Source organism: Arachis hypogaea, chromosome 15 (genome assembly GCF_003086295.3).
Source record: "Arachis hypogaea cultivar Tifrunner chromosome 15, arahy.Tifrunner.gnm2.J5K5, whole genome shotgun sequence".
NCBI lineage: Eukaryota > Viridiplantae > Streptophyta > Magnoliopsida > Fabales > Fabaceae > Arachis > Arachis hypogaea.
Genome location: NC_092050.1, coordinates 153,913,921 through 153,938,019, shown reverse-complemented (window position 1 = coordinate 153,938,019; position 24,099 = coordinate 153,913,921). Strand labels below are relative to the sequence as shown.

The window sequence follows — 24,099 nt, the reverse complement described above, 5'->3', positions numbered from 1 at the left end:
CATGCCAGTGATGCCCCATCGTTAATCATCATTAAGACAAATTTTGCGTGTTAGAAACATCAATGTCCACTAATCATATGAATTTACCAAATGAGGCTACTATATTGACAATTTTGCAGTTCTTATTTTCAAAAAACTCCTTCTGTTATAGATTGCACTCATCAACCAAATGAAGAGATGCAAAACTAGCAAGGGAAGTGCCACACTTAATAATAATAATATAATAAATTAATAACAATTACACCTTGACATACACAGGTGGGGACAGCCATATAGCTGTGTGCATGCTGATATTGAATCCTCCCTACCCTCCTTCCTAACTGAGTGTGTGTTAGAAACAGCAACGTCCACAAACCAATGCATGTTTGGAGGAGCAAGGGGTGGTTCTTAACTTCTTATGGTTGGGGAATGCTATTGAGAGCATGATCATCATTATAATTAGTTGTGTCATTTTGTATGGATCAGTGAATCGAATATCTTCCATTATACTACTACTCTCTTCCTTCCATTCGTGCATTCCAATCTCTTTTCCAATTGACTCACTTGGGACCTTTTCCATATACTTATATGCTTCATATGAAAGCTTCACATGATTCCATCCTCTTTCAAAATGTCGTGCTTCATAATAATAATATTTGTTCAGATTAAAAATAAATATCCATTGATCTCTTCTGGACATCTTGAACTTGGTTGCCATTGATGGTCACAATGGGGATAACTTCAAGTGGGGTAGGGATGCAATCTTTGAGTAGAATTGCAATCCAAAGGGCATTGTCACGGAATTTGGTGCCACGAAACCAGAAAGAAATAGAAGATCCACTGCTGCGCCACTCAAACCACCTTGGAATGCTTCCACCTGGCATCACAAACTTGGTCCTTCTACCCTCGTGCACTTTCTGACATTCATTCATAATGCAGAAGCAGTAGTTTAGCATACATTAATATGAATTATGATGTCATCTGCATTCTTAATTACTAAAAGGAAAAATTTAGGGAGCCAGCAACCTTATTAAATTTTGGCTATGTCACGGCCCAAAATGAGTCATAACCGGCGCTTAGGAAAATAATCCCCTAGCAAGCCTAACAAACTCAAATATAAGTTGAATAAGAAAATTACAAATATTTTACAAGTTCTAAAATAAATAGTTATATATTTAACAAATCTTAAAATAATTAAGAATGATTGGATCCTGCCTGTGACATATGGAGCATATACATCTAGAAATTCGACAAAATAGATACTCATTGCAGATCGTGACTCTTGATTAGAATGTCTCACATAGTCAAGCATTTGTTCCTGAAAAATATTTTTAAAAAAAAGAGATGAGTTTTGCAACTCAGTGACTAGACAATACATCTATAATCCACATGAGACCATATAAACATTATTATCAAAGTAATTTTAGTTAGAAAACAGTAGTTGATAATAATAATAATAATAAGTGAATCAATAAGGGAGTCATCATACAGAAATCAAATCAAATAGTCCACACTTGGGTGGCTCCACCTCTAAGGGTAGCCCTTTCCTCTAGTGTGTCCGTACGGAATAACAGATCTAACGTGTGGCCTACACGTTAGGCTAGCAACGCCCCTGCTAGCTGAGGTCTGAGCCAGATGCATCTAGGTTAACGTCATAACCGCCGTTAACTACGGTTTTCTAATACGAGCCTCCCAAACCAATTCAAAACAGAAAATTTTAAATACAACAAATCTTTGATCTTTCAAATATATAAGGTATCGAATCAAATCAAATCAGATAATACTTTCTCATCCGAATCATATTCAATCATATTTTCTCAATCTTAAGGTATTTCAAACATGTTTCACAATTCCAAAATAAGTGAGTACCAACCAAATTTCAATACTTCAAAAATACATATTCAAATAAAATCAAATAATTTAAAATACTATAAAACTTCTTCAAACATACATGTAGTCTCATAAAAATATATAGTCTCATGTGCATATTAAAATGAGTTTAACAAGGATAAATATTTAGTTCTAATAAATCGATTATTAAAATAAAATTCAAATCCTTTCTTGGTAACTTGTAATTATAGTCATAAATTCAAACAGCATGTATCAAAATAATTATAGATATAAAGCCAAATAATTATAAATGTAAAATCTACTCACAACGTGGTCCTAAGGGACCAAAGAGACCAAACCCGAAGCGCGAAATTAACGGGTGAGGAGGGCTGATGTAGAATGAAATGAGGATTTGGACCGGGCAGCGAAAAGTTGCGGCTGCAACAACAGCAGCATCCATTTCTTATTGCAATGTCAATGATCATAGCACCCAAAGAAAATATTGGATTCAAATTGAATGGAAGACAACAAGAAATAGTGCTAAAAAATCCAAGGTAAACCAGAGGTTCAATAAAATCAGAATGGCAGGATATGGAAGTGAAATAGATTCAAGGAAAAAGAGCGAACCAGAACGGCAACAATGGCAGCAGACAGCTCGACGGCAGCAAGGAGGTATGGCAGCAAGGTGGCAGCGCTGCTTCTTCTCCCTCACGAACTCGCCTCCTTCTCCCTCCTCTGTTCGTGGCTCACGGCGGCGGCAACAGCTTCATCAACGGCGACGCAGCAGTGGTGAGGGAACGGCGGTCTCCGACGGCGTGCTAGGCAGCAACTAGGCGCGATAGAGCTTGGGGGCGTCCTCTCCTCCATCGCGTTTCCCGCAGCAGCAGCTCTCTGCCTCAACGTCTCACTCTCTCCCCTCTTCGTCAGCGCCAGCGGTGACGCATGGGACAGCGACTCCACGGCGGTGAGGCGCAACGCCGGCGTGCTCCAAGGCGATGGCAGTGACAGCGGATAGCCTCCCCTTCCTCTCTTCTCTTCTCCGTTCCCTCACTCTCCCCTTTCTCTTTTCTTTGCTTCCGTTCCTTCTCCCTCTTTCTCTGAAATGTGTGTGTTTATGTGTGTAGGAGGGAGGGTGAGTTTTATTTTGAGATTAGGGTTAGGGTTTGATAAAAAGGATGAGGGTAGAATGGGTATTTTGATAAGGGTAAATCTAAAATGTTTCAAAAAAAAAACCTTGGGATATTACATTCTACCCCCCTTGGAAAAATTTTCGCCCTCGAAAATTGATACAGTATAAAAAATGTTCCATGGTTTTAGCCTTTTACCAAGCATGAGAAAGAAGTATAATCAGGTACAAAAGTTACAACATAGGTGTGTTAAAATGATGCAACCGATATTCACTGACTCCCGTTCCCTAGACAATTCAGATATACAAAACCTTCGTTCTTCTATCTCCTCAAAATTCAATCTTACTTCATAATCTCCTTGGTTCTGTTGTCTGTATCCATGGTAGCAATCCTTCTTATGTCAAGCCTTAGAATTACAATTTTCCAAACTTCAGCATTGATAAGCTATGTCCTAAAGAACTAGTGTATCGCTTGCTATGTCTAGAAATCGCACGTGACATCGAAACAAACTCGGGTTTTACCCAAAATGATACAAAACTTAGGAAGAGAAGAGTAACATCACAAAATAGGTTCGGAAGGATGCGTAGGATCACAATTAAGCAATGATGTACAAAAACAATAAAGTGTGCCATAAAAAGAGTCAATTACATCCTAACAAGGAAAACTGAATCAAAGAACTTTGATAGAAACAATAAAAGAAAAGACGAAGTATTAGGTCGAAACAAGTTCCAGTTGAATCAAATAAGTGCAAAGTTCACAAGAGATGGCCACTATAGTCCATGACAATGTTCACAAAGATTTAAGAGAATGACTAGGAACACAATCAAATAAGACACAATCTTTCAGAATCAAAGAAGAGAAAGAAAAAGTTTATAATATTTATAGACCAAAATAATAACACTAGGACATATGAAGTTAAAGAAAACAATAGGAAGCAACAACATTATAGGCAAAGAAAACTGAATAGCAACAAACATATAACGTAAATAAAATACACACAACAGTTGTAAATCAAAATCCCAAGCAACAAGACAAAGACAATAACTGAGGAGCAAAGCAAAACAACAAATTGAAGATTTGACCGCACCTTTTAAAAAGACAATTGAACAGTTATGAAAATTAAGAACAGTAATTATCACAAAAAAATTAACATGCTCATTTTCTCTTATCTAGGATTCTTTAACAAAGACCATTTGGAATAATTATTACCATGACCTTAAATATTAAATATACCAGAATAAAATTTAATAGCTTTTGACTATAAATAATAGATAAATAACATAAAACATAACGAAAAAACATAAGCAATCATCTCATTATCCTCAAGGCCAAAATTCACCTGTAAATTTAACTTATTATTATTGTAAAATATACTCAAATGTTTTCATTTGATCATACAATTATAACCTAATTTACGAATAACGCACATGTAAGATAATGAAAATAAAACTAAAATTTGACGTAATTTCAATTAACATAAACTAACATTAGTTATAACAACTGCTACTTTTTTTTTTTGTCTAAAATCTTCAAACATAATTTAGGTTTTAACATAATCCAAGTACATAGCAAAAGAATTTTATGAAATTAGTATGGATCCTAATTTTTTGTAAGGATAAAACACCAAAAAGAAAACTCATCTTTATAAATAGTTAACTGAACTTAAAACTTATAAACTAAAGACAAACTCAAATATATATATACTCTTGGTAGCAAAAACTAAAACATGTAGAAATTAATAAACTTGGACGTCAAGCTTGTAGTCGTGAATCTCCATGTTCATTTTAATGTGCATCTCTATTCACGCTGCGTAACTGATATTTTTAATCACATTCACAATGCTATCGTCTTGTGGTATTCTCTTTTTTTTTTTGATAAAAAGATTTACCAATAAAATTGAATACCATGAGAAACCTTAGTAATTTAAAAGCTATATTTTTTTTTAAAATATCTTTTATTAACATGAAATAATAATCATGATAGTAAAAAATTTTTTTTTTTTAAATCTAACTATCAAAAATATATCTCTCAAATCCTTGCCTTATTTTGGAAAATATAATATCATGAGAAATTTTTTTTTTCAAATTCTTTACTCATTTCCAACCCGAAAATGAACCTAACAAGCACAAAAACAACAACTACAAGAAACTCAGAAGTCCAATCACAAAACAACACCACTATTTACTACTAACTACTACTAATAACAACCAAATCAATTAAACAAATTTAGAACACCATCTACAAAGTCATCATGTAAAAACAATAAAGACGTGATTTTCTAATATCAAATTACCTAAAATATCATGCAAGGCGTACTGAATTGAAAAAAAAAAGTTATGTGAGAGACCAATAATAATAACAATGAGATAAAAAGAGAAAGATACTAGAAAACCTGATAAAACATTACTGAGTCACTCTATTAAATAGAAATTCGAATCCTAACTATATCAATATGCAAGAATTTACTGTTTACGAGCAATAATAATATCAATCAACACGCAATGATGACTTGAATAGCAATAACCACAATAACAATTCATAGGAAACAACCTCTTCCAATGGCTAGAGATAAAATATTCAACAATATCATGTACCATAATAGAAAACGAAAATTGTATTTATAAAAAAAATTATAACATATAAATACTCAGTAATACGAATAATAAAAATAGAAGCAACTTTGTTACCAGAGCACAGGCATTTCAAACTACCAATCTTCTAAAAAAAATCCTAACTTGTTGAAAATCTATCAAAGTAGTCTTTATATGTTATGATTATTCTAATAAAATCTCAAGTTATTTTAATATTGATTTCCACTTTTAATTTAGAAGCAACAAAGTTTACAAGAATTCTATATTATTGTATTAAGATAGTTAATTTCTTTTCAATCCTAGTAAAATTTTGCTTTCAAGCACCATTGTATAGATCAAATTAGTACTTTAGTACATAATTTCACTTACATTATTTTATTCCACCAACCTAATCAAATGTGAATCATGAAACATTAGATCTCGTTGAGAAATCAGATAGTTTAAAACTAGAGTTATTAAAGAGTTCATAAAAAGTATGGTTTATAATAAGTAGTTGAATGTAATAAGGAGAAAAACTCGTATAAAGAATTTATTCAACTTTAAGAAATAATTGAATATCTAGTTCCTTTGTCAGAAATTGCCAACAATTCTTTTTTTAATATCTAAGATCTACAATCCCAATCTCACAAGGCAATACAGACCAAAAAAACAAATCTTCTAAATCTCTAAAAATAAGAACAATGGTTGAGATCAAGAGAATATTCAGAAAAGCAAAGCGTTAAGAAAATTCTCAAGTTTCATATCTTAGCCAAAAGCAAGATTTATCTTATAATCACCAACCAAAAAGAAAGTGTTCATAATCTTTCTCTCAACTTATCAAGCCAGAAATAGTTCCGTTAATTCGATCAATGAGTGCTTGGCAACTTGAAGATTGAACCATAACGGAACCGGATCATCAAATTAGACAAGCACAAACAAACTTTTAAATCGGAAAAGACTCTCGATCCAGCTAACTGATTACCCAAATAACTCACTACAGTTAAGTAAGGAAAATTATCAATCGAACAAACAACAAAAACACTATATTCATATCTTTCATCACATAGTCATTCTTCTTGAGCAACTAAATATCAGTTTTCAAAATTATTGATTTGAAAGAAAGAATCAAAAGCAAATCAAAATTATGTTATAACTCAAAGATTATCAACATAAGAAGAAAAATCCCAATATTGCTTATCAAATCCAGAACAAAGCATTTCGATCAGAAACTCAGCAAATTCATGCAATCCACAAATCAAAATACAATTCTACAAGGGAATCGGATGGTAATTCACAGCAAATATAGAACGAATCTTCTAAGTAACTCGTGAACTGACATTAGAAATCATAGAGAACAACCCAAAGACGAAGAAAAATAAAGCACACATTCACAAAATCGGAGAAAATTAGAACTAGCTACGAGAGAAATTGCGAATTGGAACCAAAGCTGAAACCATTGCAAAAACACATTCGAGAAAATCTACGAAAGGATATGTCAAGATTGGGTACAAAAGGACAGGAGTAATAAGAAGTGGCAGGGGACGCATGATCTCAATAATCAGAAGACAACAATGACATAGAGGACAAAAAGAACATTCCTATAGGCCTTTGATAGTTTCACAATTTGTAGAAATAGGCGCGCTTCTATTTATACAATTGTGATCCTACCATAGGACACTTGCTCCATATTACACAGATGAAACCTAAGCTCTGATACCACTTTGTCACGGCCCAAAATGAGTCATAACCGGCGCTTAGGAAAATAATCCCCTAGCAAGCCTAACAAACTCAAATATAAGTTGAATAAGAAAATTACAAATATTTTACAAGTTCTAAAATAAATAGTTATATATTTAACAAATCTTAAAATAATTAAGAATGATTGGATCCTGCCTGTGACATATGGAGCATATACATCTAGAAATTCGACAAAATAGATACTCATTGCAGATCGTGACTCTTGATTAGAATGTCTCACATAGTCAAGCATTTGTTCCTGAAAAATATTTTTAAAAAAAAGGGATGAGTTTTGCAACTCAGTGACTAGACAATACATCTATAATCCACATGAGACCATATAAACATTATTATCAAAGTAATTTTAGTTAGAAAACAGTAGTTGATAATAATAATAATAATAAGTGAATCAATAAGGGAGTCATCATACAGAAATCAAATCAAATAGTCCACACTTGGGTGGCTCCACCTCTAAGGGTAGCCCTTTCCTCTAGTGTGTCCGTACGGAATAACAGATCTAACGTGTGGCCTACACGTTAGGCTAGCAACGCCCCTGCTAGCTGAGGTCTGAGCCAGATGCATCTAGGTTAACGTCATAACCGCCGTTAACTACGGTTTTCTAATACGAGCCTCCCAAACCAATTCAAAACAGAAAATTTTAAATACAACAAATCTTTGATCTTTCAAATATATAAGGTATCGAATCAAATCAAATCAGATAATACTTTCTCATCCGAATCATATTCAATCATATTTTCTCAATCTTAAGGTATTTCAAACATGTTTCACAATTCCAAAATAAGTGAGTACCAACCAAATTTCAATACTTCAAAAATACATATTCAAATAAAATCAAATAATTTAAAATACTATAAAACTTCTTCAAACATACATGTAGTCTCATAAAAATATATAGTCTCATGTGCATATTAAAATGAGTTTAACAAGGATAAATATTTAGTTCTAATAAATCGATTATTAAAATAAAATTCAAATCCTTTCTTGGTAACTTGTAATTATAGTCATAAATTCAAACAGCATGTATCAAAATAATTATAGATATAAAGCCAAATAATTATAAATGTAAAATCTACTCACAACGTGGTCCTAAGGGACCAAAGAGACCAAACCCGAAGCGCGAAATTAACGGGTGAGGAGGGCTGATGTAGAATGAAATGAGGATTTGGACCGGGCAGCGAAAAGTTGCGGCTGCAACAACAGCAGCATCCATTTCTTATTGCAATGTCAATGATCATAGCACCCAAAGAAAATATTGGATTCAAATTGAATGGAAGACAACAAGAAATAGTGCTAAAAAATCCAAGGTAAACCAGAGGTTCAATAAAATCAGAATGGCAGGATATGGAAGTGAAATAGATTCAAGGAAAAAGAGCGAACCAGAACGGCAACAATGGCAGCAGACAGCTCGACGGCAGCAAGGAGGTATGGCAGCAAGGTGGCAGCGCTGCTTCTTCTCCCTCACGAACTCGCCTCCTTCTCCCTCCTCTGTTCGTGGCTCACGGCGGCGGCAACAGCTTCATCAACGGCGACGCAGCAGTGGTGAGGGAACGGCGGTCTCCGACGGCGTGCTAGGCAGCAACTAGGCGCGATAGAGCTTGGGGGCGTCCTCTCCTCCATCGCGTTTCCCGCAGCAGCAGCTCTCTGCCTCAACGTCTCACTCTCTCCCCTCTTCGTCAGCGCCAGCGGTGACGCATGGGACAGCGACTCCACGGCGGTGAGGCGCAACGCCGGCGTGCTCCAAGGCGATGGCAGTGACAGCGGATAGCCTCCCCTTCCTCTCTTCTCTTCTCCGTTCCCTCACTCTCCCCTTTCTCTTTTCTTTGCTTCCGTTCCTTCTCCCTCTTTCTCTGAAATGTGTGTGTTTATGTGTGTAGGAGGGAGGGTGAGTTTTATTTTGAGATTAGGGTTAGGGTTTGATAAAAAGGATGAGGGTAGAATGGGTATTTTGATAAGGGTAAATCTAAAATGTTTCAAAAAAAAAACCTTGGGATATTACAGGCTAGCATGTAACCAGCAAAGAAAAGTGAGCCATTGGATGAAATCTCACACCATTAAAATCATCATTGATGGTTATTTGATGGCTACAAATCACAAAAATTGCTGTCCCCCTAGCACTCATCTTATTAAAAAGTAACGATACCTAATTGAGTAACACGCTTGTGCCCCTCTCACTCAATGATTTGCAGTTTACTGCTGAGAAGATTTCCAGGTTTCGTGGGATCCCTCTAATCTCCCGAAGATGCTCGCAATCATCCACTTTGAGATGGTATAGAAGGCGAAATTGTTGGATGCATTCAAGAAGGACTGTGAAATTATTGCCTCCTAGGTCTAACACATACAGATTGGGAAACCATGCAACAGCTAGTGGAAAAAAGTCATCTGACAAATTACTGTTTTGAGACAAAGATCAAACATACGTGAAGAGGAGAGGGAGTGAGTGAATATTCCATGAAGCCCCTCTTCCTGCTCTCTTGATATCCTCCCCTTATTTCCTAGTAAGTTAATTTTACACACAGACAGGAGTGGCATCATGCCAATGACACTTGGTATTCTATATATTTCATTCTCAATCAAATTCAAACGCCACAATCCAGAAAGGTTACAAAATGAACATGGCAAATCTTTTATGCCAGTATCAATCAAAGTAAGCGTTTGTACATTTTCCATCTCTTCTGGAATTTCTGGAAATTTCTCCGGGCTTAAGCATCCAGATAGACCGAGTGTTTTCAGTAAGGGCAAATTAATAACAGGTGGAAAACTTCTAAGCTTGGGGCACTTTCCAGCATTCAATATTTTAAGTTTAGGTAAAAAACCAACTGAACTGTGAACTGAGACTAAATTATTACATCTTTCAAAAGAAAATTCTTCTAAAGTTTGAAGATTAGATATATCAGGTATCTCTTTCAAATAATCACTGGAATCAAAATTCAAAACTTTTAAGGTGATCGGCATCTGGAGAAAAAAACAAACAAACCAAATTAATGAACAAACTAAAATAAAACTAAATAAACCTGATCATGTGAATTTACAAACAAACAAAATCATAAAAATGAACTTAGTACGCTTACCTTGGATAAGCTATCCAACTTGGGGAGCATGTAGAGATATTCAGGCAACTTGAGTATGGAAAGCTTTTCTGGATCAAAATTAGAGGGAAAATATCTCGATGGATACCTCCTCCATTCTAATACTCTTAAACTATTTGGAAGATATTTGGGACCTCTGAAGAAACGACCATTTTTTATGATAAGTGTTTTGAGATTTTTCATCTCTTTAAAAGCTGTTCCATCCCATTTTACTTCTACATCATCGTTTTTCTCTTTTTCCGATGGATCTTCACCTCCTTCCTTTCCAAATAAAGGAAATTCCAAATGTATGATTTCAGTGGCACTAGTTCCCTTTCATCACACAAAAGTAAGTACAGGAATTAATTAAAATTACATGTGCTAAAAAAAGTCTTTCATAAACTTAAGTAAAAAAAAAACTATTACTTACTTGATTATCTTCTAAAACTTTAACTATATCCTTGTAGAACCATAATCTACTACGCTTTCCAGGCACTTCGGATGATTTTTCTCGACATATATCTTTGCCCATGTCCTCTATTAGATCATGTAATGTTATTCTGAATTGACGATCAATCTTTATGAGAGATTTTTCAACCAACATTCCAATATGATATTTCATACCCCTCCCATAATGGGCTTGAAGTATAGCTGTAACTTCCACTGATTTATATCCTTTAAAACAACAAGCAATATCAAGAAAAACACTCTGTACATCTTCTCCCAAAACATCAAAACTAACCTGAAGTATCTTGCGTATTTTATTATCAAGAACCTTTTCATATTGATCCATTGCAGATTTCCACTGTTCTAAATCTTTTCCAAACAAGTTAAAACCTATAACTTCCAAAGCCAATGGAAGCCCAGAAGCATAAGTTACTGCACGGGCTAAAACATTCTCATACCTTGGGTTGACAATATCTGTTTTAAAAGCTTTCCATTGAAGCAAATCTAAGGACCCTTCCGCATTCAAACCTTGTACCGCATATGTTCTTCCAATGTCATGAAGTGTCAGCAAATGTTTGTCCCGTGTTGTAATGATAATTCTGCTACCATGACCAAACCAATCAGGTTTTCCAGCAATAGCTTTCAATTGCTCTTGCTCATCAACATCATCTAGAACCAAAAGAACCTTTATTTGACATAACCTCTTTTGTATCTCTGAAGTTCCTTGTTTACTGCTTGATAGCTTTATTTTCTTCTTTTCTAATATCTCTGACAGAAGGATATTTTGAAGATGTACAATTCCATGTCTATTTGAATTTTCTCTCACATTTTCAAGAAAGCACAAACCATCAAAATTATCAGCAATCAAGTTATAGACTGCAAGAGCAAGAGTGGTTTTTCCTATTCCACCAATACCATATATCCCAACCATGTGAACCCCAGCACTAGATTCAACATCTAGAAGCGAAGCTACCTTTGACACTGGGGAGTCCAATCCAACTGGATGATCAGCAACAGGCAAAGCTGAACGTCTTCTAATCTTTTTTGAGATGTTATCCACAATGTTTCCAATAAACATGTGTTCATATCCATCCCTGGCCCAATCAAGACACGTGGTTACATAGATAGTCATTTCAATTCAAAATATAAATATCAGACAAATAAAACAAATATAAGAAGGTATATATAAAGTACCCATATTTGAAATGATAGCCTGATAAATTAGCCACTTGATGCAGAGCCTTTTTCCATTTGTCCACCTTGTTATTCATGTGATCCTTGTATCTCTTCTCATGCTTATCTATTGCTTCTCCAAAACTGTTTTTCAGATGGCGCACATCAGAAGGATCCACCTCATAGAAAACAGGCAAAACCAAGCGATGGTTTCCCTTGATGCAGTGAAGGACATGGACCAGTTCGTCTAAGCAAAAAGAAGAAGAAGCATAGTTAGGAGAGAGTACAACGATGGCAATCCTAGACTCTTGAATTGCCTTGAGAAGTGCAGGTGTTATTTCCTCTCCGCTTTGAAGCTCGCCATCATCAAAGAAGGTGAGAATTCCTTTGTCACAAAGAGCCTTGTAGAGGTTGCCAGTGAAACTATAGCGAGTATCTTGGCCTCTGAAACTAATAAACACATCGTATTTCCATTCAGAGTAGGAGGAGGTGGAGGATTGCAGAGCCATGAGAGGGAAGCAAGAAGGATATATGTTGGAATGTTGGATGATGATGAAAACCAAAGAAAGAAATCAGTAAATTAGTAAATTAGGATATATGTGTAAGGCTCAGTCAGTCAACTTATTAGCAACCACGCAGAAATTGCATTCATTCATTATTGAATCCTTTGGTCCATCTCTGACCAAAACTAAGGCTCAGTCAGTCAACTATGCTATGCTAGTATGCTACGGTGTGGTGTAATTCTTATTAACTCCTTCTTTGGCACAAACGTTGTTGTGATTACTATACTCTGATTTTGAAAATGTGTGATAATCCCAAAATTCTTTAATTAATCACATTTATACAGACTAATTGAGTTGATGTCCTAAGGTGTATGAAATCCATTTTTACATGTTTCCAGAAATCTATCTACAACTGTCTTTTTTATTAGTTAAATTTTTGTAATATCTATGTTTGGATTAGCTTTTGTTCCTACAAAACAACTTATTAAAAAAAGCTTAATAAAGTGTAATTAGGATATGAAAAAGAATTTTTGATTGGTGGTTTTAATTTTTCCTTGCTGAATTTAATGAGCGATTCAGTTCACTAAGAAATTAGTTGCTGTATTTAAGTCTTTGGCAAACTTGCTGTTTATTATATGTATTGCATGCATCCTCCAAATGAAAAGAAAAATTAAGACCTAGTGCTGTGAGGAGCATATATCTTAGAGAAAGTAAGACCTATGAATTCTTGACTTTCCATTTGTCATGCTTTGAACAAAGTAGAGATGACAGTCATGTCTTAAATTACTTCTAACAAGTACATACAGAATTCACAAATTTATGACAGCAAAGGTAAAAAAGAATGGAATTGTCTATAATAATGAATATATACATAGTATGATTGTTTATTAGGAGGTTTCCTAACCATCGTGTGAATTGGCTCAGATTCTTCTCTGCTTCTCTTTTTGGGCTGCTTGAACCTCCCTATGGACCGTTTAGTTGACTTGGGCTTGCTGTGGTTGTATCAGTGATAGTCTTGCTTGCATCTGAATCGAACTGAAAATCAGCCTCTTTTGGCATTGGCAGCCTCAACACTTCATCTTATTTTCTTGTCTACAAAGCAAATGAGTGGATGAAAGAAGCATCCAACTTAACAACATAAAGCAAAGAATAAAGATTCAAATTGACTGGGCCACAGGGTTACATATTTGCCTTGCAACTGAGGATTGGCTTGGATATTTGTTAATCTAATCTTAAGAAAAGCAAGGAATAGGTAAAGAATAGACCTTGTTTCTATTCCTAGCTGGCCTTTTTGTTACAATTTCAGAATCACTCAATGTAATATAAAACTGTTTCTTGAAGAACCATGTACCAGATTGAACGGTTATCTCTAGTACACAAGCATGGTGATTTCTATGATGCAATAATGTTCTTTTTTTCTTTTCTGTTACTACTGAAATAAACAAGAAGGTTGTGTCCTTTTTATGTTTTCTTAAATATCAAAAACAAGATCAATCAAGCACTCTACTCCTAGTTGCCCCTTTCAGTTAGATTGTTCTACTTATGCAGAAGGTTATTGCTAATAAAAATAATATGGGGCAACTCAAAAGTGCAGCACTGAGACTCAGAATAATTTTACCTTGGACATACACTAGTGCTGTCCCTCTCCCTCCATAACTTGTGCAATACTATTGAGAGCTTCATCGTCTCGTTTTCTCTTTCTATAAGGATCAGTGAATTGAATATCTTCCATGATTCCACTACTCTTTTGCTTCAATATGTGCATTCCAATCTCCATAATGTCGTCATCTTCAAGTTCAAATGAAACCTCCGCATGATTCCATTCGTTTTCAAAACATATTTCATCCAAATGATGCATTTTATTTGTCACGGACAGATCAAAAATATATAATTTCTGCATTTTGGTTCTCCCCCTGCCACGGGAAACTTGCTTGCCATTAATGCTCACGATGGTTGTTACATCCTTTAGGCGGGGACGATGGGACCAACGGAACCAATCCTTCAGTAGAATTGCAAGACAAAGATCTTTGGCAGGGAATCTGCCACGAAACCAGAAAGAAATAGAACCTTCTTTCGTGCGCTGCTCAAACCAATTTGGAATACATTCTCCAGGCAATGCAAATTCGGTGTTTCCATTCTCGTGCACTTCCTGCCATTCATAAATAATGCACAAGTAGTAGTTTACATACCTTATAACAACATTATTAAACCTCACATAAGGTGAAGACTCCTATGCAGCTGTCTTCATGTAAAGTTGATAGCTGATAACCGTTAGATGATTTGACAAATTTGACAATTGCATATTTTCACCCTCACTTAATTCTTAGCTTTACAGAAAAAGAAAAAAAAGACCTGGTTGAGTAACACGCTTGTGCCCGAGGGAGTCAACAAGGATTCGCAGCATACAGCCGAGAATTGTTTCAAGTTTGGTGGAACCCCTTCAATCTTCTTCAGATAGTGGCAATGATCAACTCTAAGGGAGCTTAGAAAACGAAAATATTGGATGCATTCGGGAAGGATTGTGAAATTATTGAGACTCAGGTCTAATGTTTTCACATTACGAAACCATGCAAGAGCCAGTGGAAAAAAGTCATCAGACAGACTGTAGTGGAAGAGAACAAGATTACTAACATTTGAAGAGCTGCCCTCCTCCAACTTGTTTGGTGATGCCCACGTCACAGAAACGGGAATTTTAGAAATAAAAACTGTAGACAGTTTCGGCATCTTCACAATCACACTTGGTATCCTAGGGAAGTCTTTACCACACAGACTTAAACTGGACAACCCACAAAGGTTTTGAAATGATGATGGCAAATCTTTTATCTTAGTGCCACTCAGATGAAGCATTGCTACATTTTTCATCTTTCCTTTTACTTCTGGAAATTTCTCAAGATTTGAGCAATAAGATAACATAAGTATTTCTAGTAAGGGCAAATTGATAGATGGAAAAGTCCTAAGACTGTGGCAATCTTCAGCTTTCAACACTTTGAGATTATTGAGGACACCAACTGAACTGTGAACTCTAATCAAATTCTTACAACCACTGAACGATAATTTTTGTAAAGTCACAAGACTCGACACGTCAGGTATTTCTTCCAAAAAGTCGCTGTTGTCAAAATTCAAAACATTCAAGGCGACCAACCTCTGAAAGAAAGGACAAAAAACATCATAACAGAAAAAAGAGTCAATCAAATAAATAACCTGATGTGAGTTTACTAACAAACAAAATCTTAAAAGTGGATTTAGTACACTTGCCTTGGATAAGCTATCCAACTTGCATGACTTAAAGAGATAATTGGGTAACTTGAGTATGGATAGCTTCTTTGGATGAGAATCAGAGGGAAAACGCTTTGAAGGATATCCCCACCATTCCATTATTCTTAAACTATTTGGAAGATATTTGGGACGTTTGGAAAAACAACCATTTTTTATGATAAGTGTTTTCAGATTTTTCATTCTCTTAAAGGCCTTTCCATCCCATTCCACTTGTACAAGTTTATTTTTCTCCTTTTTGGTTGAATCTTCATTTTCATCCCTTTTTTGCAAGGGAAACTCCAGAAAGATCATTTCAATAGTTTCAGTCCCCTTTCGATACAACATTAAAAACATGAACTAATTAAAATACATATCTATACATAAAGACTTCAACGAACTTATCAGAAAAGTTGTATAAATTATAAAAAGAGAAATAATGAACTAATATTGTCATAAAAAATATCAGAGTATGAGAAATAATTAACTTATGATGGTTTGTGAGCATATAATACCATAAAGTGATAAAGCAAATTTAAAGTCGGGAAAGCTAAATCATTGAAATAAATCTTACTTGATTTTCTTCTAAAACTTGAACTATATCATCATGAGACCATAACCTGCTACGTTTTCCTGGCATATTTGGTGATTCTTGTCGAACAATTTCTTTACCCATGTCCTCTATTAAATCATGAAATGTCACTTGATCCCCAACCTTAATCTTTAGGAGTGATTTATCAACCAACCGTTGAATATGATATCTCATGTTATCTCCATAATGAGCATGAAGTATATCTCTAATTTCTATCAGGTTCTGTCCTTTCAAGCAACAAGTGATATCAAGAAAAATATTCTTCTCATATTCCTCCAAAGCATCATAACTAATTTTAAGTATTTGTTGGATCTTCCTCTTAGGAATTTTTTCATACTGATGTAATGCAGATTCCCAGTGTTCTACTTCTTTTCCAAACAAGTTAGAACCTATTACTTCCAAAGCCAATGGGAGTCCAGAAGCATAAGATACTGCACGGGTTAAAACATTCACGTACCTGGGGCTAACAATATCTGTTTTAAAAGCTTTCCAAATAAGTAAATCTAAGGACTCTTCCTTATTTAAACCTTGTACCTCATATGTTTTTTCAATGTCATGTAACGTCAGCAAATGTTTGTTCCGTGTTGTAATAATGATTCTGCTGCCACGACCAAACCAATCAGGTTTTCCAGCAATAGCTTTCAACTGCTCATACTCATCAATGTCATCTAGAATCAGAAGAACTCTCTTTTGACGAAGCCTTTGTTGTATCTGTGAGCTTCCTTCTTTAACACCTACTATCTGGACTTCCTCCTTTCCTAATATCTTACAAAGAAGACTATTTTGAAGAAGCACCAACCCATATTTTTGTGAATTTTCTCTCACATTTTCAAGAAAGCACATACCGTCAAAATGGTAAGCAATTGAGTTATAAAGTGCTAGAGCAAGTGTTGTTTTTCCTATGCCACCAATTCCATGTATCCCTACCATGAGAACTCCATCACCAGAATCCATTTCCAAAAGTGAAATTACTTTTGACACTCGAGACTCTAGTCCAACTGTATAATCAGTGACGGGCAACAGTACACGCCTAATCTTTCTTGAAACGTCTTCCACGATCTTTTCAATAAATTGATGTTCATATCCATGCCTGCCCGACAAACATATACATAGATACTTTTACAATTTAAAATTGTAATAATGAGAAACAATTACAGAAAGGAGCATGCGAAGTGTAGTTACCCATCTTTGAAATGATAGCCAGACAAATTGGCTACCTCTATCAGAGCCTTCTTCCATTTGTCCACCTTGTTCATGTCATTCTTGTATCTCTTCTCATGCTTAGCCATTGCCTTTTCAAAACTCTTTTTTTGATAGCGCACATCAGAAGGATCCACCTTAAAGAAAACTGGCAAAACATACCGATTGTTTCCCTTGATGCAGTGAAGGATATGGACCAGTTCCTCTAAGCAAGAAGAAGAAGCAGCATAGTTGGCAGAGAGCACAATGATGGCAATCCTGGACTCTTGAATTGCCTTGACTAGTGAGGGTGTGATTCGCTCTCCACTTTGAAGCTCCTCATCATCGAAGAAAGTGCGGATTCTGTTGTTACAGAGCTGTTTGTAAAGATAGCCAGTAAAACTGTAGCGAGTATCTTGGCCTCTGAAACTAATGAACACATCGTATGAGAAGGGAGAATTCTGAGCCATGAGGAAAGTGTGTCTTGGAGTGTTGAGTGTCACAAAAAAACCAACGAAAGTGAGTGAGAAGTTAACGTGTGAGTTGTTAGTCTTGTGACTATTATTTATTCATTTTATTTAGTGAGAAGGGAGAATGCAGAGCCATGAGGAAAGTGAGTTGTGTGTTTTTTCTTATAAAATTCATACCTAATATAACTTCATCCAAATTCATTATCAATTTTATTTACGGTAGTTATAATTATGAACACTTTATCCTGTTTAAATTTGTTTTGATCATAAAGTACATAAAATCTACTGCTATACATACAAGTATTTTTTTAATTAAATCCAATCAAATTGATCTAAATTCAATAAAAATTATCACACAACGTAAGTCGGTATGTGTGAATCATATATCTTTTTCAGTAAATAATTAATAATGTCACATAATAAGTAATGATGCCATCTCATTTCTTCTATTAGCCAACTCTGCTTTTTATTAAAGGAAACAATTTTAGTTAAGATTTGATTATTTTTGTCAAATTTAATAATTTTTTAGGAATTAATTTATCTTTTACGTTGTTTTTGTTAGAGCAAAATCTTTTGAGTAACGTTTTGATAGATTTCTTTGTCCAGAGAAATCTACATACCAAATAGTACAAAGCTAAAGCCTAAAAGACAAGTCGATCGACCAAAATAAGAAGACAAGTATTGATAAGACTTCGTTTTATATATAATAATAATGAGTCAGTGTCTTATATATAATATTTTGCTTGTCCTTCAAGATTCTGAATTTTTTATTCCAAGTCTTTATCTATGAACTCCTCATTTCATAATTTTGTAAAGCAGTGACAAGGTAAATATGAACTCATGAAATCAGGCCTCAGCATGTTTTGCTCTTTCCTCGAAGGGTATGTGTCCTACCTTAAAATTTGCATAATTATTATATTGCTCTGTCATTGTTCCATCTTTTATCATTCTTGTTTCTTTGATAGTGCTGAAGCTTATCTAATAGTAATTTAAAAAAAAACAACTTGTTCCAATCTAAAAAATTTCACAATCAATACACATAGACATCATAAAAATTGGTGCCGACCTTCCATTATCATCAATAATTTACTGTCCAAGACTCTATATGAACAATAAATTATTAGTATTAAAAGAGGATATGCTTTGCTGATCCTCCTTTAGTTTGGCAGATCAAAGTGGCTTAGGATCCTTAACAAAGCAACAAAAAAGAGGAAGTCATTAAACATTATATTTTGATTTTGTAAAGTAGAACTTAGTTTTTGCCTCGAAATTTCAAGGAAGGGACACCTTTCATAACTATTATTCTCTTAATTATTACTCTCAAGACGATAAGATTATATGAGAAGAAAGAGAACAAAATTAGGTGTAAAAAACTGAATCTAAAGAAGAATGGTGAAAGGGGACAGAGAGGGAAAGAGAGAAGAGAATGATGGAGGGAGAGGTTGTTACTTATTCATTGATCATTGCACACTCTTTCTTACCATTGTGGCAGACAGAGATTTTGATATATATATATATATATATATGTGTGTGTGTGTAGCCTGTTTACTAACTATTAGTTCCTACTCTAACTAACTCTTTTCTAACAGAATTCTAACTTGCCTAAACTACCTTCTATCGTTAACTTTCACGTGATACACATATACTAACATTATGATCTTATATTGAATATTGATTTACTGTTGTTTCGCCTTATTTTTTCGACACAGGTGTCAGTTCAAACTTGTATCCAAGATCTCAATTCGAGGAATAGATACAACTCTAAAAAAATGAGCTCGATCCGAGACTTATCGACTGTAGTGTTAATATCGACTTGCCAAATAATATAAATAAAAATTCTTGGAGAAATGACCATATAAATATGTAAACAAAGACTAAACAAGAATGATATAAAATGAGATCAAACAAATTTAGATAAATGCTGCTTATGAATCTGAAATAAGAACTTATTTGAACATGAACATGAATGAAAAAGGAGTAATATATTTGTGTAATACTTGTGTTTGGATTAGCTTTAGTTCCTTCTAAACTATTTATTAAAAATGCATAATAAAGTGTAATTAAGATATGAAAAAGGAGTTTTGATTAGTGGTTTTAATTTTCCCCTGCTCAATTTAACGAGTGATTGAGTTCACTAAGAAATTAGTTGCTGTATTTAAGTCTTTGGCAAACTTTCTGTTTATTATATGTATTGCATGCATCGACCAAATGGAAAGAAAAATTAAGAATAAGAGTTTAAGCTTAACTTGGAGTTGCTTTTCATAAAAATCAACAATAAATGACATCAAAATGTCTAGTGCTGTGAGGAGCATAAATCTTAGAAAAAGCAATCACTTGTGAATTCTGGACTTTCCATTTGACATGCTTTGTACAAAGTAGAGATGACAATCATGTCTTAAATTACTTCTAACAAGTACATACAGAGTTCACAAATTTATGACAGCAAAGGTAAAAAAAGAATGAAATTGTCTATAATATTGAATATATACATCGTGTGATTGTTTATTAGGATGTTTCCTAACCATCTTGTGAATTGGCTCAGATTCTTCCCTGCTTGAACCTCCCTCTGGACCATTTAGTTGACTTGGGCTTGCTGTGGTTGTATCAGTGATAGTTTTGCTTGCATCCGAATTGAACTGAAAATGAGCCTCCTTTGGCATTGGCAGACTCAACATTTCATCTTCATTTCTTATCTGCAAAGCAATGAGTAAATGAAAGAAGCAAACACTTTACCAACCTAAAGAAAGAATAAAAACTCAAATTGACTGCCCCAGAGTTACATATTTGCGTTGGCTTATATCTTATGAAAGGTATGGAATAGGTAAAATCACACACCTTAGTAGCCATTTTGTTACAATGTGATACAGTATCATATAAAACTGTGTCTCAAAGTACAATTACCACTTATGCTAGGCCTCAATTTCTTCCACTCCACTGTTTACTTAATAGTAAAAGAAAATGTTACAATAGAATTTTTGATTAGTGGTTTTAACATTCCCCTGCTGAATTTAACAAGTGATTGAATTCGCTAAAAAAATATAAGTTGCTGCATTGACAGCTTTCTTTCATTTTGAAGCCTTTGGCAAACTTGCTGTTTTTTATATCTATTGCACACATCAAGCAAATCAAAAGAAAAATTAAGAGCACAAGCTTAGCTGAGGTTGTTCTTACTTCATAAAGTACAACAACAGATGAGGTCAAAAAAGTATAGTGCTGTGAGGAGCATAAATCTTACAAAAGTAAAATCACCTATGGATTCTTGACTTGCATTTGTTATACTTGGTACCAACACTGATATTGAATCCTCCCAAGTCCCAACCCCAACTCAGAGAGTGTTGCTGCCCATAAGTGTTTGTGTTAGCAACAGCAATGTCCACAAACCAATGGATGTTTCAAGGAGCAAGGGCTGCTTCTTATGGTTGGGCAATACCATTGAGACCAACATCAGTGATGGTTTCAGTGGCTAAGAGAAGGAGGGTTGAATCTTAGCCCCCTTTTTATGTTGCTGACACTTGCTGAATACAGAGGAGGCTTTTCTATTTTAGCTCGTCTCTGGACACGAGACTTTTTGTTTTTGCTCGTCACTTGCCACGAGACTTTTTGTTTTGTCTCGTCACTTGGCACGAGACAATTTTAGTTTTTGCTCCTGTGCAGTAGAAATCAGAAATGGAGTTGGAGAGAAGAAAGATTACACCAAGATATATCCTGGTTCAGCTGCTAAGTGCAGTGCAGCCTACATCCAGTCTCCATCACAAACATGATGGAATTTCACTATAATCAATCTGATTACAACTTGTAAAGTGCTAACCCAACTTACAAGGGGATTCCCACAGAATCATGAAACACAACATAGATGAACAAAGGAACTCTAAGACATCTATGGCTTTTTCTTTTAATTTTGCACTCTTTGCCTTTTTCCGCTCTATGGCTTTTTCATTACAAACCTCACTATTTGCCTTTTTTCCATGAGACTCAAGACATGACAAAATTAAACAGAAAAATACAAAACAGAATACATTGAAGGAGAAGAGAAAACTGTTAGCTCAGGTAGCTCTGAGAACTCTGTGCCTTGCACTCTCAATTTTTCTCCTTGCTTCAAACAGTGGCTGTCCACCCTTATTATAGAAGAGGGGAGCCTCCACTTATTGAAGCCAAAACCGAACCAACTTCTTCCTCCTTCAACAAAACCGATTCGGCCACATAGAGAGAGAAGAGATAACCATGCATTAACCAACATGCAATTACCTCTAGTCCTTTCTTGATCATCACCCTTCATCAATCCGAGCTCTCCATCCTTGGCTTGCTCTCCAAGATGGATTTCTGGCCCTTGATGCTTCATGATGATGATGACTTCATCTGCTTCAATCTCTGCCTTCAACCATCACTTCGCCACTCTAGTTACTCCCTGTGGTGGTTGAGCAGAATCAAAGACAAGCTATGCTTCAATAATCTCCCCTGCTGGCCGATATCTTCTTCTTCCTTTTTGAGCATGCAAAGCTCAAGATAACCTCACCAAATCTGACCATATTTGGTAAGTATCTTAGCCACAGCTCATTTTTATTTTAGTATGTTTTCTTGCCATCATTAGCTTGATGGTCTTGATGTATGCAACTCCTTTTTCTTTGTTGATGAGCACGGCGTCCATGGTTTACTGGACAAAGACCAAAGAAGAAGCAAGAAAGAGATGAGAGAGAGGAAAGAGAAATAGTAGTTAATGAAACAAAAGATAAAAGTGAATTAATTTCCCTTTCTCTTTTTACTGACAAACGTGTAGCCTTGGTGCTTGCAATCATATCACTTTTTCAATTTCTCTCTCATAGTTCCCATGTAATAAATGATAGTTGAGTATAATTTGAAATCCAACACATGTTTGAATTTTTGGATCTGTTGAAAACAATTTGGGTTCCCTCTTCATTGTTTTCGGGTAATGCATGAGGAATTAACATTGCATATAATTGGGCTTAGTTGCATCAAATATCAAATCTGGCCCAATTAATAACATTTGTTTTCCTGATGGGTTTGGATCAAGCATAGGAAGCACTCATAGAAAATTAATCATGGGCTTGGTTGTAATCAACATTGAACTTGGCCCAACAATATAAAATTTCAGCCACTTAGTATATAATCATGCAACAAGGCTGGTTATTGGGCTTAAGCCAGAAATTCATTTTTCGGCCCAATATAAAAACTTGCAACAAAAATTATTTAATCAAATCAGATTATTAATTTTTGCAGTTAATTATTTTTAATAATGTTTAGTCATCATAAATATTAATTAAGAGTTTTCCAAACTCATCAATCTCCCCCTTGATGACAAACATTATTAAAATTGAAATGGAAAAAATTTAGAGATTGAGTAAAGAATACTCCCTTTGATTTGAATTTCTCCCCCTTTCAAAATGTCACAATGCTCCCCCTTGATGTATGCTTATGTTACCAGGGGAAGTACTTAACCTGTAATATTTTTAAATCAAGCTCAAGTAACAATGTTATTTAGCATATTTTATGATGCTAAATGCTTGATTTATGAGCAGTTTTAATTGATAATCAAAACTCATTTGATATCATAACTGATTTACTGTTCAACCTTTTTTTAAAAAAATTTATCAAATATTTTCCAAACATTTCCTGTTAGAATATCAGAGCAAAACCAAATGATGGAAAAGTACTTGAAGTACACATGAACAAAACAGTTTTAATATATTACACAATTTAAAGGAACTGCCAAAAATAATTTTTCAATCCAACAAAGTTATCAATGATGAATCAACAGCCAGACATCAAAATAAATCAAACATCATCATAAACCAAATGCAGTTCAAGCAATATAGTGAATACAATAACTCATGCATTCTTTGAACAAGGGTGATCATAAATTTTCAATTTTGAAAATTTCATCCCCTATTCCCCTGTTTTTCCAGCCCCTGTTTCGTTCCAATTTCAATTTTGGAACTTAAATTTCCTCCCCCTTTTGTCATCATGGGGGCACCTGCACAAAACATGATCAAACATAGCAAAATATTCAAAGCAAAGTAGCAAGAGTATATCACAATATCCTAGAGAGTATCCTAGAGCAGTGAGTATCAAGTCATGCTCATACAAAAAACAGATTGAGCCTAGTGGAGCCAATATCAAACAGAGTAAAGAAACAGTC

At 34.8% G+C, this 24,099-nt stretch overlaps 1 protein-coding gene, 2 long non-coding RNA genes and 1 pseudogene across 4 annotated transcripts; all 4 read right to left on the bottom strand.

The window, feature by feature from the left end:
• Positions 1-751: 751 nt before the first annotated feature.
• LOC140179276 (uncharacterized) lies at positions 752-2,586 on the bottom strand. Its single transcript, XR_011872873.1, has 5 exons — positions 2,437-2,586; positions 2,137-2,247; positions 1,195-1,297; positions 1,006-1,080; positions 752-896 (listed from the first exon to the last, which is right to left on the bottom strand). It is a non-coding gene; the product is annotated as an uncharacterized lncRNA (long non-coding RNA).
• A 4,642-nt stretch (positions 2,587-7,228) lies between these two features.
• Positions 7,229-8,790, bottom strand: LOC112751498 (uncharacterized). 2 transcript variants are annotated; one of them, XR_011872874.1, is made up of 4 exons: positions 8,642-8,790; positions 8,342-8,452; positions 7,400-7,502; positions 7,229-7,285 (listed from the first exon to the last, which is right to left on the bottom strand). It is a non-coding gene; the product is annotated as an uncharacterized lncRNA (long non-coding RNA). The 2 variants fall into 2 exon arrangements; XR_003176412.3 differs by lacking the exon at positions 7,229-7,285 and having other exon boundaries at positions 7,302-7,502.
• A 483-nt stretch (positions 8,791-9,273) lies between these two features.
• Positions 9,274-12,458, bottom strand: LOC112749303 (TMV resistance protein N-like; annotated as a pseudogene).
• A 698-nt stretch (positions 12,459-13,156) lies between these two features.
• On the bottom strand, positions 13,157-18,009 carry LOC112751495 (TMV resistance protein N). The gene is made up of 6 exons (XM_025800648.3): positions 17,479-18,009; positions 16,279-17,386; positions 15,708-16,037; positions 14,805-15,596; positions 14,071-14,601; positions 13,157-13,544 (listed from the first exon to the last, which is right to left on the bottom strand). Exons 1-5 carry the CDS (start codon positions 17,943-17,945, stop codon positions 14,083-14,085), a joined length of 3,216 nt encoding a protein of 1,071 aa, XP_025656433.1. The 5' UTR covers positions 17,946-18,009; the 3' UTR covers positions 13,157-13,544; positions 14,071-14,082.
• Between the last annotated feature and the right edge of the window lie 6,090 nt (positions 18,010-24,099).